Source organism: Rana temporaria, chromosome 7 (genome assembly GCF_905171775.1).
Source record: "Rana temporaria chromosome 7, aRanTem1.1, whole genome shotgun sequence".
Classification (NCBI taxonomy): Eukaryota; Metazoa; Chordata; class Amphibia; order Anura; family Ranidae; genus Rana; species Rana temporaria.
Genome location: NC_053495.1, coordinates 15,086,915 through 15,104,104, shown reverse-complemented (window position 1 = coordinate 15,104,104; position 17,190 = coordinate 15,086,915). Strand labels below are relative to the sequence as shown.

The following is a 17,190-nucleotide window of genomic DNA, read 5'->3' as shown; positions in this document are numbered from 1 at the left end:
GTCTAAAGACAGGAATTTGCACCCACTTCCGGCCACAGTCTGCGGGCAGGACGTCACTTCCCGTCCTCCCCCGTTGTGCTTTGGGAACACTCGGCTCCCAGAGCACAGCAGGAGCCAATCAGGCGCAACACGCGCATGCGCCGTAGGTAACCGGGCAGTGAAGCCGGAGCGCTTCACTTCCTGGTTCCCTCACCGAGGATGGCGGGGGGGGGGGGGGGGGGGCAGCAGAGTAACGAGCAGTCGCTCGTCCTCTGCTGCGGACGGCGCTGGACTCCAGGACAGGTAAGTGTGCCGATATTAAAAGTCAGCAGCTGCAGTATTTGTAGCTGCTGACTTTTAATATTTTTATTTTCCAGCAGACATCGTCTTTAAAGTGGAACTTCAGTCGTTTTTTTTCATCTTTCCATCTGTTAATACTTCTGCCCTTGTTGTTGTTTTAACTTTGGATAGCAAAACATTTTTTTTCTGCCAGTAAATCCCTTATACAGCCCACTTCCTGTTTCTTGTCTGGTCATTAGCCTAGGCTTATGACATCATACACAGCTCTCTCTCTCTCACTCTTGTGAGAGTTTGTCAGGAAGGGACGGGGGATGAGTCATAAGAGGGCCAAGGAGAGCTGGAGGTGTGCCTCTGTGTAAATCCAGGAAGTGAACAGACAGCAGCTTCAGCTGCCCACAGTTAAAATGGTTGCAGCCAGACTCAGTGGAGGCAAATTTCTGCAGCATATTTGGCAAATACAGAATCACAGTATATATAAAATAATATGCAAAGTGGTTGGAGGGAAGCTTCAGAATGGCAAAAGATCTTTTTATTACAAATTTATGTGAGCAGACTGCAGTTCCTCTTTAAAGCGGTTGTTATCCCTCCCATCTACCCAGTGTAATGAAGAGCTTACAACAGCCTCCATGACCAGGTAATGTTAAACTAGATAGCGAGGGGAATGGCAAGGGTCACTTTTCGTTTTATTGGGGGGGGGGGGGGGGAGGAATTATACAAGAAACTTGGTGCTTAGAATTTTTTTAATAATTTAGACAGGACCAAGGGGAAGAGAATGATGATTTTTTTTTTTATAAAACTTAACTGAATATAAAATGAAGAAGTTCTATCAGAGACCTCCCTAGATGGCAAAATCGCGCACCCACATCTATAGGAACGGACACAAATTTTTTGATTGGCTATCTGCGGTGTGAACGGCACACCGCATTCTTTTGCGGCAGTCTTTTGTAACCAATAACTCGCCTCTGACCAAGCCAGGCAGCCAGAGCATGCTGGGACTTCTGGTGACTGTGCAACACCTGTATGGGGGGCTGTATGGGAACTGTATGGGGGGGGGGGGCAGAGGTTGCCAAAGACTGCTTCAGAGAAAGTAACAGATGGGAGCAATTTAGTAAGAGGAATAAATCGGAAATCTTATGAGGCCGTAGTGTTCCCGTAATCTCCAGGCTCCCTCAGTTTGATGAGAAAATATACAAGACGGGAGAATCCCTTTCATTATGTAGTGCTGTTGTTGCGATTAACCGACAGATGCCATGATGGCATCTACTGGATACTCCTCTTTGCTGCGGGCTGTGACTTGCATCGTTACAGTATCTGTCAGAACCAGCTTTGCTCGTACCAAAATATCATGGCCCCCTCGAAACACACCTGCAAAAAAATAAAATTACACAAGGAAGCTTTTTTTTGTACAAGCAATGATTTTTAAAACGCAAAAAATCTCCAGAGCACATGGGCTCCAGAAAGGCCATGTCCTCTCCCGACGCTAGGCAGATTAAAACGGGCTGGATGTTCCAGAGAGTGGGATGTACCCGGGGGACACGCCCCCTGGGAGGTGCTGTACTGAGAGAAGTGTTTTTAACACTTAGGCTCCATTCACACCTAGGCGTATTTACGCCCGACGCTCGATACGCTGGAGGGGAGAAATACCATTGACCTCTATAGAGATGGTTCACATCTCCACGCCGATCGCCTGAAGCTCAAAACAAGTCCCGGACCCTTTTTTTCAGGCGGCTTCGGCGTTCGGCATAGGAGATGTGGACCTGGGGGTTAAAATCGCGGCGTTTTGTCGCCGCAAATCGTGGTACAAAACGCTGCAATTTGACGCCGCAATTCGCGGGACAAAACGCCGCGATTAGGTGTGAATGCAGCCTAAAAGTGCAGTTTTTTTCTGCCTAGTCTCTCCTAGAAGGAAGGTATATAACCCCAAGGTCAATGCTGCTGTGTCCGTCCATGAACGGAAGAGAAATAAGGTTTTCCCTATGCTGTGCCCGCACTGCAGGGGTCAACTGATTGAGACCCTTGCTCTAGACAAAAACAAACTGGCGGCCCTTCAGCTGTTGCGAAACTACAAGGACCCATGAGGCATTGCAATACTGACAGTTACAAGCATGACTCCCACAAGCAGAGGCATGATGGGACTTGTAGTTTCGCAACAGCCAGTTTGAGACCCCTGGTCTAGGGGCTTAGAGAATAGAGATATACTTACCTAATCCTCTGAGTCTCCCCACACAAGACCGGTTCCTGTGGCACCGGATCGCATAGTACAAAACGACCATGTGATTTTGGTTGCAGTGAGGTTCAAAAATGTTTGCATGTACGTCTTTGGTGTGATGCGGTGCAATTTGAGCCAATTTAAAATGACTAGGCTCAAATTGCACCACACAATCATATGTGAATGCGCTGCAGTTCCTATGCAATTCACATGCAGTTGGTAGTCTAAACAGAGCCTAAGAGAGGGGACCCTAGGGGGGCACATGATTGTGAACAAACTATTAACCACTTGCCGACCTCCTCATGTAGATATATGTCAGCAGAATGGCACGGACAGGCACATCAACGTACCTGTACGTGCTCTGCTTGACGTGGGTGGGGGGTCCGATCAGGATCCCCCCCCCCCCCCCCCGCTACATGCGGCGGTCGGTAAGCCTCGGGGAGCGATCCGGGACGACGGCGTGGCTATTCGTTTATAGCCGCTCCGTCGCGATCGCTCCTCGGAGCTGAAGAACGGGGAGAGCCGTATGTAAACACAGCTTCCCCGTGCTTCACTATGGCGGCGCATCGATCGTGTGATCCCCTTTATAGGGGAGACTCGATCGATGTCAGTCCTACAGCCACACCCCCCTACAGTTGTAAACACACACTAAGTGAACACTAAATGTTACAGCGCCCCCTGTGTTTAACTCCCAAACTGCAACTGTCATTTTCACAATAAAGAATGCAATTTAAGTGCATTTTTTGCTGTGAAAATGACAATGGTCCCAAAAATGTGTCAAAATTGTCCGAAGTGTCCGCCATAATGTCGCAGTCACGAAAAAAAAAATCACTGATCGCCGCCATTAGTAGTAAAAAAAATAAAAATGCAATAAAACTATCCCCTATTTTGTAAACGCTATAAATTTTGCGCAAACCAACCGATAAACGATTATTGCAATTTTTTTTACCAAAAATAGGTAGAAGAATACGTATCGGCCTAAACTGAGGGGAAAAAAATAATTTATATATGTTTTTGGGGGATATTTATTATAGCAAAAAGTAAAAAATATTGCATTTTTTTCAAAATTGTCGCTCTATTTTTGTTTATAGCGCAAAAAATAAAAACCGCAGAGGTGATCAAATACCACCAAAAGAAAGCTCTATTTGTGGGGGAAAAAGGAAGCCAATTTTGTTTGGGAGCCACGTCGCACGACCGCGCAATTGTCTGTTAAAGCGACGCAGTCCCGAACTGTAAAAACCCCTTGGGTCTTTAGGCAGCATATTGGTCCGGGGCTTAAGTGGTTAAGAAAAAGGTATTTGGGCAAAATTTTAAAGCAATATTTGAGCGAACGACTTTACAAATACTTGAAGGTAAAATAGGTGCTTTTTGTTTTTCAGTATGACATTTTGGCTTACTGATTCTCACAGCTGCAACTTACCTGCCAGGTACAGCGAGTGCGCATTTTTGTTTTCAGGTACTTTATCCGACCTCTCGCAGGGCTGCATTCCCAGGAATTTTATCACGTTTCCTACTGCATCTGTAGAAAGACAAACATTTCAGTTGCTGTCATGAATCACACAGAAGGAACGGTGGTTTGAACTCCCCCAATTTCATTTGAACCCCACAGTATAAAACATAAATGTGAAAAAAAAATAATAAAAAGTAAAACAGCCAACCACAATCACAGGTAGGGCCGAAACAACTAATCGATCATTAAATTAATTGATTACAATTTTCATAAGCGATTAATCGGCCAGTAACATAATGGGGTTAAAAAAACTAAAATTAGCTCTTTATAGTACAAAAAAGCAAATCGCTACTGTAAATATTACTTTCACTGTCCCACAGTAAAAAAATTAACCCCTTACAGTAGCGATTATTTGCTCTTTTTGTACTTATATTTTTTATTTTTTTTTAACCCCATCATGTTACTAAACATCTCAGGTCGGGGGTCACACCTCTGATTTTTGGTGCTTTTTGCAGAAACACACTACAGTTCATTTACATGTTTTCCTATGGGACACGTTCACATCCATGATTTTTTTTTCAGCTGCTGCATATTTAGAAAGGGCAAAGACTTAACGCAAAACGGTGCTATTTTTTTTTTGGTTCAATATACTTCAATGGAGAAGCTGCAGAAAAGCATGTAATGTGTTTTTTCAGCAATTTGTGTTTTGTAATCTGCCCAACAACAAATTGGCCCCAAAAAATGTACATATTTTATTTTTATTTTTTAAAAGGGCTATTATCCGATTAATCGAAACAATAATCGGCCAACTAATCGATTATGAAAATAATCGTTAGTTGCAGCCCTAATCACAGGTAAACAAGACAACACCAGCAGTCTATACATTAAGAACACTTCTGATATAGAGGGCGTTTAGATTTACCGTCTAGCGATTTGATGGTGGATAAGTTAAAAGTTTCCTCCTTTTCAAAATCGTCTCCCACCTCCTCCCAAGCAGCACCAAAGTTGGGCTTCAGAACTTTCTGTATGTGGTCCACTACTGTCACTTCAACATCTTCAAGCTGCAGGATGGATAAAAAAAAATGACATTTGTGAGTTAATCATACAGCTGACGACTTCACCTGTATAATAATACAGATCATTGAAAAAACTTTCCAGAAAAATCTAATAATGACACTCCAGGTGTGCCGTGAAAATACAGCGCGGCTCCCCAGCAAGTAAGAGCCCTTTCACACTGCCAGCGCCCAAAAAGCCGCTGGTAAAGCGCAGCTAAAACTAGCAGTGCTTACCGGTATTTTTCGGGCGCTAGCGGGGTGCCTTTAACCCCCGTTAGCGGCCGAATAAAGGGTTAAAAGCTTCTTCTTCTGGTGCCTCTTACCTTTTTCAAATACGTATTATCGTGCCAGGATTATTACATAAAAAAAGACTCCCTACTAGTCGCTCCAAGTCCATGTCTGCTGCATTTTAACCTGATTTTAAGCTCTTTTCACCAATTTACATCACAAATCTCTCCGATTCTCCTGAAGAAGCGCAAGATGCGTACCATCTATAGCCTAGGATATTCACGCAATCGCTTTTCTGTTACATAACCTTACTCCTAGATCCGATATATCATGGAATGATTGTTATTTATTCATTGGTTATGTACAGCAGCTGTATTTTACCTTTGCATTGTTGATGATCAATGTGTTTTTTTTTTTTTTTATAATTAATTTTTTATGTGTACATTAAAAATGTATATTTTAACATACAACTAGTTTTGGTGGTGCCTTCTACCTCATTCTCTTTGTTTCAAATTGATAGGATGTGGCACCGTTTACTTTACAAGTATCCACAGGACCACTCTGTGTTGATACAATTAAAGGGGTTGTAAAGGTTTGTTTTTTAATAGGTTCCAATGCTAGTGCATTGTTGGTTCACTTACCTTTTCCTTCTATTTCCCTTCTAATTTTTTTTTTTTTCTTTGTCTGAATTTCTCACTTCCTGTATCCTCCGTAAGCTGTTCTGGCTGATTAACCACCGCTCGGATGATGGTGGAAAGCTTACTGAGGAGGAACAGGAAGTGAGAATTTCAGACAAAGAAAAAAACATTTAGAAGGGAAATGGAAGGAAAAAGGTAAGTGAACCAACAATACACTAGCTTAAAGCGGTTGTATACCTGCAACTATTTTTTTTTTTTTTTACACCTGAAAGGCAAAAGGCATAATGAGCTAGTATGCACCGCATACTAGCTCATTATGAAATACTTACCTTGGAACAAGGTGTGTAGAACTTACCTGGTCCATGCCTCGGCGTGTCTTCCGGGTATCGCCGCTCCAGCGCTGTGATTGGCTGGGGTGGCGATGTCGTCACTCATGCGCGCGGGAGACTTCATTCCAGCAAGGTCCGGCGGCTGCCGGGCCTCTAGCCGAGGATCCCTGCTGTGCATGCGCCGCTGCAGTCAGCGGCGCATTGCGAGGGGAAGATCTCCTAAACCGTACAGGTTTAGGAGATATTCTTTATACCTAAAGGTAAGCCTTATTATAGGCTTACCTGTAGGTAAAAGTGGTAGTAAAGACTTTACTACCACTTTAAAGGAACCCATTTAGAAAAAAAAAAAAAAAAAAAAAAAAAAACCTTTACAACCCCTTTAATAGTCACCAAAGGGTTAACAGCACCCACAAAGTGGCGCTGCCGAGGCGCTTTGGCGGCGCTGTTTATTGATTTTAATGGAAAGGGCGCTTTAGGAGCAGTGTATACGCCGCTCCTAAAGCGCCTCAAAGAAGCTGCTTGTAGGACTTTGACGTCCTGCCAGCGCAGCGCCCCAGTGTGAAAGCACTCGGGCTTTCACACTTGGATTGCAGATGAGGCTTGTTTCAGGCGATATTTTTGGCGCTAAAGCACCTGAAAAACGCCTCCAGTGTGAAAGGGGTCTTGCAACCCTCAGTTCATTACCTTCTATAGGGGGTGCTGTGTGTCTGAAGTCAGAACACTTACCTGCAATCAGGTCTGCCAGAAATACTTTATACAAGTCTATTGGAATCCAAGTAATGTAAATAAAAATCGTATCCTCCTACTTACCACATACTCATCATCATAGCCCTCGTCTTCTGCCTCTCCTGTATTGGGGTCACAATCCTTCACTGTGAACTTCAGCATGCAGCTGAATGTGCAGGAATCTAAGAAACAAAATCAGGTTACACCTTGAAAAACCCCAATATTAATTGGTTTCCAACTACGGTATATATACTGGATTCTTTTTTTTTTTTCACGACTACTAATGGTGGTGATCAGCGACTTATAGTGGGACTGTGATGGGCAATCTGATGCCGACACTGGGGGGGGGGGGCGGTCTGACTAGCTGCCACTGACATTCACCAGTGACACTCATACAGCGATCAGTGCTAATAATTCACACAGTCACTGTACTAATGACAAACTAGTAAGGGGTTAACATTTAAGGGCAATCAAAATGTTAACTGCCTGCCTAACAATGTTTACTGTATGTGCCGTGTAATGTTTTTACCATGCGATGTGCTGGTTTTCCCTCCCTGAGAAAAAAACGGCACATCGCCACTGACAGAAGAGAGCTCTGTGGCATTTACCAACACACAGCTCTCTTCTGTCATCCGCTCAGCTTGGTTTGCAGCGAATCGCAGCATGACCAGAGTGGCGGGGCACGTGCGCACCCTACACGGAAGAAGCAGATCAGGTACATTTACGTGATCCGGCGCAGAGGGGGCGCTCTGCCGCAGTATATCTGCCATAAGCGGTCCCCAAGGGAATAAAGAAAATATAAACACTGAACATTCCCTTCTGTTAGTAGTTCAGAAATGTTACATACATGCGGCGGGATCATCCTCGGGAATAGAGGTCAGAGTGTAACATGTTCCCGGCTGGTTGTAGGACAGCGATTTTACAGGGGTGTAAGAAAGGACCTCATATCCCTCTGTGGGCTCCATCTGTACAGTGACGTTGTCCAGGATCTGGTCGTTCAGTGTGTTGGTACAATCAAACTGCAATAGGAGCATATAATCTGTCACTATTAATCACAATGCCACATTAAATAATCACATTATACTAAATATGGCCAATCGTTTGTGGACACCTGACCCTCATATATGAGCTTGCTATACATCCCATTCCAAAACTATGACCTTTACTATGAAGTTGGAATCCCCTTACAGCTATAACAGCTTCCACTTCTCTAGGAAAACTTCCACAAGATTTTTGGAGGGTGCCTGTGGGAACATGTGCTGATTCAGCCAATTTGTGAGGTCAGAGATGAGAAGACCTGACTCATGATCAGCCTTCGCGTTCATCCCAAAGGCGCTCAGTAGGGCTGAGGTCAGGTCACAGCGCCCGCGTCATTGAATTTGATTGACAGCAGAGGGAGCCAATGGCTGCGCTGCTATCAATCTATCCAATGAAGAGCCGAGAACCAGTGGAGAGAACGCTCAGATAATTAAAAACAGGGGGGGGGGGGCTGGGGGACTGGACACTGCAAGGTGTTTTTTCACCGCATAAAAACTTTTTTTTTTTTTTTTTTCAAACCTGCAAGGCAAAAGGCATAATCGGCTAGTATGCACCGCATACTAGCCGATTATGAAATACTTACCTCGGAACGAGGTGAACACCACTTACCTGGTCCACGCCGAGCAGAATGTCATCTTGCTCCGGCGTGTCTTCCGGGTATCGCCGCTCCAGCACTGTGATTGACTGGAGCGGCGATGACGTCACTCCCGCGCGTGCGGGAGATTTAAAATCGGCAGGGTCCGGCGGATGCCGGTCCTTTCGCCGTGGATTCCCCCCTGCGCATGCGCCGCCCGCATTGCGAGGGAAATATCTCCTAAACCGTACAGGTTTAGGAGATATAGGGCCAAATCTTCAAAGGAGATACGCAGGCGGAACTGCTGTTCAGCCTGCGTATCCCTGTGGCTATCTTTGGAAACGATCCTCAGAAGCAGTTTTCCAAAGATAGTCAGAAGATCCGACATCTGTAATAGACTTACACTGTCGGATCTTAGGATGCAGTACCGCATCCGCCGCTGGGGGCATTTCGAGTCGAAATGCCGCTTTGCGTATGCAAATGAGTACTTAAGCAGATCCACAAAGCTTTTTAGCTTTGTGTTTTCTGCGTAAGTTAAGTTTTGCATACGTAAAATTAGGGATGCTTTTACAAGGCCTAAACTGTTTAGACCTTGTAAAAACAAACCTTTTTTTCGATCGCCGCGTTTTTTTTTAAAATTTCGATTTTTTTTTTCCAGCCCGGCGTAAAGTACGTTCGCGCGATGCACGTCGGAAAAAATGACGTCACACGCATGCGCCGAACGTCCGGCGCGGGAGCGCGCCTCATTTGAATAGGAATCGCCCCCTCGAGCAGACGACCGCCTTGCGACGGAGGCACTTAGGTTACACGGCGTGAAATTTCTAGGTAAGTGCTTTGTGGATCGGGCACTTAGGTAGAAATTTAACGCCTGTGTAACTTAACTGCTGAAAGTTAAGTTAGGCAGCTTTTTTGAAGATTTGGCCCATTATCCTTACCTACAGGTAAGCCTTGTTATAGGCTTACCTGTAGGTAAAAGTGAAAAAGTGGGTTTACAACCACTTTAAAGCAGAGTTCAACCCAAAAATTTTACTTCCGCTTTTCGGAACCCTCTTGTGTCACATTTGACACCTTTCAGGGGGGAGCAGATACCCGTCTAATACAGGTATCTTGCTCCCACTTCCGAGCATAGATACACGAGCCACCCGCGGGTATCTACGCCACTTCCGGCGCCATCTCCGTCCAACCCGCTGTCTTTTGGGAGACACACAGGTCCCAGAAAACAGCAGGGGCCAGTGGGATAGGGCAGCGCGAGTTGCGCATGCGCAGTAAGGAACCAGGAAGTGAAGCCGCATTTCCTGATTCCCTTGCCGAAGATCGCGGCGGCAGCACCCGAGAGCCGAGCGACATCGCGGGCGCCCAGGACAGGTACGTTTCCTAATTTTAAAAGTCAGCAGCTGCAGTATTTGTAGCTGTTGACTTTAAAAAAAAAATAATAATAATTTGGCGTACCTCCGTTTAATGAAAAGGATGCATTAAGGTGAAAAAACACGTAGATTTACAACCCCTTTAACAGTATCTTTCACTGGAAACATCTGAACTCAATCCTTTGGAGGGTCCTCCACAAACCTTTGCTCAAACATTACAGCATGAGTAAGTTATCAGACCGGGCGTTCCACAACTTCATCCGCCAATTTATTCTCACCTGGAAAACTAAGTGATTAGCGAAAGTGTGTTTTGTACAGCGAACCACATATTCCGTCTCAGATTCCGTGAGGGCGACGGGTTCTGCAGAAGACTTAAACAACGGTCCAAGGCTTTTAAATTCCGGCACAGCTGCAAGTTGCTCTGGAACAAAAATAACGGATTTAAATATCAAACCCTTTGCTTAGCACATTCAGTGCATTGCTGTATATACTAGTCAGTTAAAAGTTTCATCTCTGTTAGCTTTGAATGTGTTTTCAGCCCCCAGAAGAATATTGTTAACTGCTTGCCGACTGCCCACCGTCATATTACGGCGGCAAGTCGGCTCCCCTGCGCGAGAGCCCGTAGCTCTACGTCGGCTCTCGCCCCCGGCTCCCGTGCCCAATCGCCGCCGGGCACCCGCGATTGCTCGTTACAGAGCGGGGACCGGGAGCTGTATGTGTAAACACACAGCTCCCGGTCCTGTCAGGGGGGGGGGGGGGGGGATGCTGATCTTCTGTTCATACAATGTATGAACAGAAGATCAGTCATTTGCCCTAGTGAGGCCACCACCCCTACAGTTAGAACACACCCAGGGAACATACTTAACCCCTTCCCCGGCCCCTAGTGTTAACCCTTTCACTGCCAGTGGCATTTTTATAGTAATCCAAAGCATTTGTATAGCACTGATCGCTATAAAAATGCCAATGTCCCAAAAATTTGTCAAAAGTGTCCACCATAATGTCGCAGTACCGAAAAAAAAAACGCTGATCACCGCCATTACTAGTAAAAAAAAAATATTAATAAAAATGCCATAAAAATACCCCCTATTTTGTAAACGCTAATAAACATTTGCGCAAACCAATGAATAAACGCTTATTGCGATTTTTTTTTTACGAAAAATATGTAGAGGAATACGTATCGGCCTAAACTGAGGAAATTTTTTATTTTTTTTTTATATATTTTTAGGGGAAATTTATTATAGCAAAAAGTAAAAAATATTATTTTTTTTCAAAATTGTCGCTCTATTTTTGTCTATAGCGCAAAAACTAAAAACCGCAGAGGTGATCAAATACCACCAAAAGAAAGCTCTATTTGTGGGGAAAAAAGGACGCCAATTTTGTTTGGGAGCCACGTCGCACGACCGCGCAATTGTCAGTTAAAGCGACGCAGTGCCGAATCGCAAAAAGTGCTCTGGTCTTTGGGCAGCAATATGGTCCAGGGGTTAAGTGTTTAACCACTTTGTTACCGAGCCTGTTTTTCAGATTCAGTGTTTACGAGACTAAAACTGTTTTTTTTGCTAGAATATTACTTAAAACCCCCAAACATTATATATATATTTTTTTTCTAACACCCTAGAGAATAAAATGGCAGTCATTGCAATACTTTTTGTCACACCGTATTTGCGCAGCGGTCTTACAAGCGCACTTTTTTTGGAAAAAATTCACTTTTTTAAATTAAAAAATAACACAACAATAAATTTGGCCCAATTTTTTTATATATTGTGAAAGATAATGTTACGCCGAGTAAAATGATACCCAACATGTCACGCTTAAAAATTGCGCCCGCTCGTGGCATGGCGTCAAACTTTTACCCTTAAAAATCTTGATAGGCGACGTTTAAAAAATTCTACAAGTTGCATTTTTTTAGTTACAGAGTAGGCCTAAGGCTAAAATTATTGCTCTCGCTCTAACGATCGCGGCTATACCTCACTTGTGTGGTTTGAATACCGTTTTCATATGTCGGCGCTACTCGCGTATACGTTCGCTTCTACGCGCGAGCTCGACGGGGCGCTTTAAAAAAAATATTTTTTTGCTTTTCGCATTTATTTTTAGTTATTTTACAATTTTTAACACTGAAATAAAAAAAAAATAAAAAAATGATCACTTTTATTCCTATTACAAGGAATGTAAACATCCCTTGTAATAGAAAAAAGCATGACAGGTCATCTTAAATATGAGATCTGGGGTCAAAAAGACCTCAGATCTCATATTTGGGCTTAAATGCAAAAAAAAAAAAAAAAAAAATTTTGGAAATGTCATTTTTTCAAATGACAAAAAAAAAAAAAAAAAAAATATGTCTCTTTAAGAGGCTGGGCGGGACTGACGTTTTGACGTCACTTCCGCCCAGCAGAGCTATGGGGACGGGCGAAGGAGATCTTTCCTTCAGTCTCGTCCCCGCTCAGCTGCCGGATGGTCGCGATCCCCTCCTCCGCTACCGTCGGCTCCGGTAAGCGGCGGAGGGCGCGGGACAGCGGCGGGAGGGGGGGGGCCCCTCTCCCGCCACCGATAACGGCGATCTCGCGGCGAATCCGCCGTGGAGACCGCCGTTATCGTGTACAGGACCGTCGGCACTAAAGATGGATACCTCAGTTGTGGCAGCAGCTGCTGCCGTTACCGAGATATTCATATTTAAAAACAGGACGTCTTTTGACTATGGGCCAGTAACCAAGTGGTTAAATTAAAGGAGCCTCACACCCATAGCTATATGGCCATTAGGATCAGCAGAAAGTGGAAGCATCTAGATACACTTCTGTGTTTTGTTTGCACAATTGTGTGTGACTTGTGGGTCTGTTCACACCATCTTTTTTCCCAAACCTTGTTTGGCTGTACTTCTGTAGATCACAGCAGTGCAGTTCATTCTGTACTTGAGGCCCGCTGTCGGCTGACGTCACAAAACAGGTTCCAGTTCAAGGCTCAGAAAAGATCAGGACCATATAGTCAGGATCCGCCCACATGCCTGGACTGGCATCCGGCTCAGCCTTTCAGCGAGCCACAGAGCCTGAGATGGTTCCCGCCCCCTCCGCAGCCCAGCGTTTCAATGAGCGTGGGCAGAGCCGACAGTCACAAGCTCTCTGCTCGGGGCGCTGTGAGAACCGTGCGATCTGCGGTGTTCGATCGCTCGGTTCTCAGTGTTAGAGCCAGCGGGGGACCGATGCTGCATCCACCTAGGTAAGTAGGATTAAAAAAAAAAAACCCTATTCCCATACTTCCCTTTTAGGTTAACTTGTACATTCGTTCCATCTACTCACCTTGGAATATCTCTTGTCTTGCTGACACCACTTTCTCTGGCTGTTTTACCGTTGCAGTAGGCACATTTTCTAGTAGAAATTAAAGATGCACTTTATTTAGGGATAGACATTAGGGATAGACATTCAGATTGCAGGTATATGTAAAACAGTAAAAATAAGTGTCTATACTGTTTAAAATCTAGTAATACCCTTTCTCACCCTGCTCTGCACATGGGATCCCCATGATTAAAGCAGGGGTTCACCCTAAAAACTATTTTCTAACATTACATCCAGGATACTAACGACATTTACAGTATGCAGGTCTTTTTTTATTGCCGTACATACCGTTATAATGTGATTTTCTCCCCGGCTTCCGGGTTCGGATTACTGCGGGACTGGGCGTTCCTATCCCTGGGTTAGATGATTGACGTCTGGTGAAACAGTTCCCATGTCGCACAAGGCGCGTCACCAGATTTCCGTAAATAGCCAAGCTGCGAGTCGGCGCTACACAGCGCCTGCGCCCGCCATGTAGAGCCGACTGCGCAGGCGCCGTATAGCGCCGTCTCGCAGCTCGGCTATTTACGGAAATCTGGTGACGCGCCTTGTGCGACATGGGAACGGTTTCACCAGACGTCAATCATCTAACCCAGGGATAGGAACGCCCAGTCCCGCAGCAATCAGAACCCGGAAGCCGGGGAGAAAATGACAATATAACGGTATGTACGGCCATAAAAGAAAAAAGACCTAATGTTGTTAGTATCCTGGATGTAATGTTAGAAAATAGTTTTTAGGGTGAACCCCCGTTTTAAGCTCCGAGGGGCAGAGCAAAATGCATTGGGACCATGGCCTGATGGGAGTCCAGGCTGAGACTGCCATTCACTTCACCGCTAACGGGTCTGCAATCTGCGGCTTTCGGGACACATCCTTCACCAGCCATTTGATGGGGGTGAAAAATTTGGTTGAAGACACAAGCAAATGTGACAGTTGGCAATCCCAGCATGCCAGGAATGCAACGATTTTTTGAAACCGTTAAATTGATGGGTTTAGTTCCGGTTTATTATTTACTGATGGTGGTCTGGGCTTCAGCAAAATGGCAGCCTCCAGCAAGCAAAAACAGGAACAATGCTGGAGGATCAAACATTTTGGTAGCATAAATTATTAACCACTTCAGGCCCGGAAGAATTGGCATGTCTTTAGGTACTTCTTACCCCCTAACACAGGGGTGCCCAACCAGTGGCCCAGGGGCCACATGTGGCCCGCGGAGCCCTCTAATGTGGCCCGCGACCTCCTGCTTTCGGATGGAATAAAATACAATAGAATGCTGTTATTAAAGGTAAGTTTATTACTAAAATCACAGTGTATATATGGACATATCTGTTCTGCAGTGGTTACTGGGCTGCTTTCAAACTGATCCACAGGGGCAGAGAAGTGCAACTGAGGGTTACCTGCACTGAGCCATAGACTTCTATTACCTGTGAGTTTGGTGTGCTGAGAGTAGAGTGGACTTTATAGAGCCGAGTGGACTGCCATCCACCCGCTCTGCTCATTGTGGCCCGCGACTGGTTACCAATTCACTTAAGTGGCCCTTGCTCTTCAAAAGGTTGGGCACCCCTTCCCTAACATGTCATTTGTTTGGGGGGGGGGCTGGTATTGAGTGGGTACCTGGAATTGACAGGTACCCAGCTCCGGGCTGCCTAAGCGACTCCTCCTCTCACCCTAGGCGGCCCCTCCCTCCCTGCAATCTTCTGGGACACGTCACTGGTCCCAGAAGATTGCACGGCCATTCTCGACTCGCACGTGAAGCCGCAAGCTGTCACATTTAAGTGCCCACAGTAGTAATGCCGGTGCCACCGATAGTCAGGGGAGAGAAGCGAGGCTGCGGGTGCCTGCATCGCTGGACAGGCGAGTGTGTGTTTAATTAAAGTCAGCAGCTACCCTTTTTGTAGATGCTGACTTAATAAAACACAGAACCAGGTGGAACTCCGCTTTAATACTAGAAAACATTTTATACATGTATATGGACACTGTACCTGTTCGCTGCTCTGACATTGGTGCTGTGGCCAGTGGCACAGACTTGAGGTCAAATGGCTTCTCTGAAGGCTCCAGGGTGTACTGCTGCAATGCCCGTTCCAGCCCAGGGATGGACACTGTTAACCCTGAAAATAAAGCTCAGGTTATGACGCCGTTTTGTTTAATTGGATCTCTATGACAGACAGATTAGGAAATCTATCGCGCTCATTTACATACATACCATTTAGGATATAGGAAGAGTTGAGGGCTTTCTGTTTTTGTTCCAGGATGTTTAGATAGAATGTTGCTCGGTCCCTCACTTCATTGTCATCATCCATCATACACCTGTACAAGGGCAAAGAGACTTCTAATTAAAGTGGAAATTCACCCACGACGATCCGAGCGGAAGGTTTGAGCTCTCCTCCTTCTCCCGCAGCCTTCTGGGACGCGTCGCAGTTCCCAGAAAGCTGCTGGACCATTCATAAAGTGCAGTGCAGCTCATGCATGGGCAGCGGGAAGCCGACTTTTCAAAATAAATATGCCGGTGCCTGGACCTGAAAAGTCTCAGGTGAGGACCACGCTGCATCTCAGGACAGGCAACTGTTATATTATTAAAAGTCAGCAGCTACAAAATACTTTTTCTAGGGTGAAGAACCACTTTAATCGCTTGATCTCCAATAGGTTTAACCCGCCCCCCCTTCATGAAGAGCACTGCGTACCTTAGTAAAGTAAGGCAGACCATGCTAGCACCTCCTCCTCTGACAACAATCACTTAAATTGGGTTTATTGATCAAGGTGTGCTCATCAGGCATTACACTTTGGGCAGTATAGTGTACTTTCTATCCTCTTCAGTCCCAATAGCAGGAATGCCTGTTAACCAACCTCAATGGAGTCAGCCAGAGGCGGCTCTTTAATTAGGCGGTCGCCTAAGGCCTCACACTCACAGGGGCCTCGCGGCCGCCTAACTTACCCAATGCATTACCCCAGTTTTGACGGGCCAGGGGACTTTAACGCTGCTGTGCTCAGGCAGCGTTAAGAGCCCCGACTCAGGAACGGGGCTGCCAGCATCCCTAACAACCAGCAGTGAATATCGGTGACACCACCCCTTGTGGCATCAATGACCCAGCATGCCCTCAGTCAATGACCTCACAAGGGGGCGTGTTCACTAGGTGACATCACCGGGTGACCCCCGCCCCTTAGTTATTAAAGTGCGGGATCTGGGGGCCATCACTGGTATGAGTGGGTCCCCATGTTAAGTTTTGCCTAAGGCCTTACAAAGCCTAGAGCCGCCTCTGTCAGCCATTAAGCAGGATGGCTCAATTTTTCAGGAAAATCTGTTCACCTACCTTCTTAATAGTACCAAGATGCTGGGCAGCACATCTTCGTTTTGGGCGCCGAATTTGGCTAGAGCACTGACAGCGCCTATTGGATATAATCAGAATGTGAATAACAATTCCAGAGTACAAATCAGACCGATTAGCAGAAAGAATACGAGTTACAGCCCCACCTGCTCGAACCTCCTCATTCTCCAGGATGACCCGATTGTAGATAAATCGGATGTACTTAGACGGGTTGGCGGTCCTTGGTCCCTCCTGTCCCAGCAGGTGAAGGATGCGGGTGGCCAGGACAGTGAACTCGCAATCCTCTATGAACTCACAGAGGTGCGACAGCCCTGTCTCCTTGCTCTCTGGATTCTCCTCAATGATGCTGATGATACAATCTACTATGGCCCGCTTGTATTCAAACCCACCCTGTTAATACATTGAATATATCATTACAAGAATAGAAGGGCATTCCTTTAGGCAACATAACTATACGGATTACTGTCTGAACCCTTACTTCCTGGGTGGTCAGTAGGACAGAAAAAATAAAACATCTACCTACCTATCTACCCTGCGCGCACACACACACACACCAATAAAAACCAAAAGAAAAAAAAAAAAAAGTGGGAAAACCCCTTAAAATTAGTGGTGCACAGAAATTAAAATTCCGGTGCAGAAACTGAAAATTCAGCATGCACTTGG

The 17,190-nt window shown here is 45.5% G+C and overlaps 1 protein-coding gene across 2 annotated transcripts in view; it reads right to left on the bottom strand.

Annotated features, from left to right (window-relative positions):
• Nucleotides 1–971: 971 nt before the first annotated feature.
• COPG1 (COPI coat complex subunit gamma 1) overlaps nt 972–17,190 on the bottom strand; it is a 37,794-nt gene continuing 21,575 nt past the window's right edge. For both annotated transcript variants that reach the window (XM_040358954.1, XM_040358953.1), the window contains exons 14-24: nt 16,674–16,917; nt 16,513–16,588; nt 15,408–15,511; nt 15,187–15,312; nt 13,178–13,246; nt 10,169–10,311; nt 7,762–7,933; nt 6,999–7,096; nt 4,861–4,999; nt 3,909–4,007; nt 972–1,644 (exon numbers count right to left, since the gene is read on the bottom strand). In XM_040358954.1, coding sequence (XP_040214888.1) covers nt 1,514–1,644; nt 3,909–4,007; nt 4,861–4,999; nt 6,999–7,096; nt 7,762–7,933; nt 10,169–10,311; nt 13,178–13,246; nt 15,187–15,312; nt 15,408–15,511; nt 16,513–16,588; nt 16,674–16,917 — 1,401 coding nt within the window. In that variant the 3' untranslated portion in view covers nt 972–1,513. The remainder of the gene's footprint in view (nt 1,645–3,908; nt 4,008–4,860; nt 5,000–6,998; nt 7,097–7,761; nt 7,934–10,168; nt 10,312–13,177; nt 13,247–15,186; nt 15,313–15,407; nt 15,512–16,512; nt 16,589–16,673; nt 16,918–17,190) is intronic.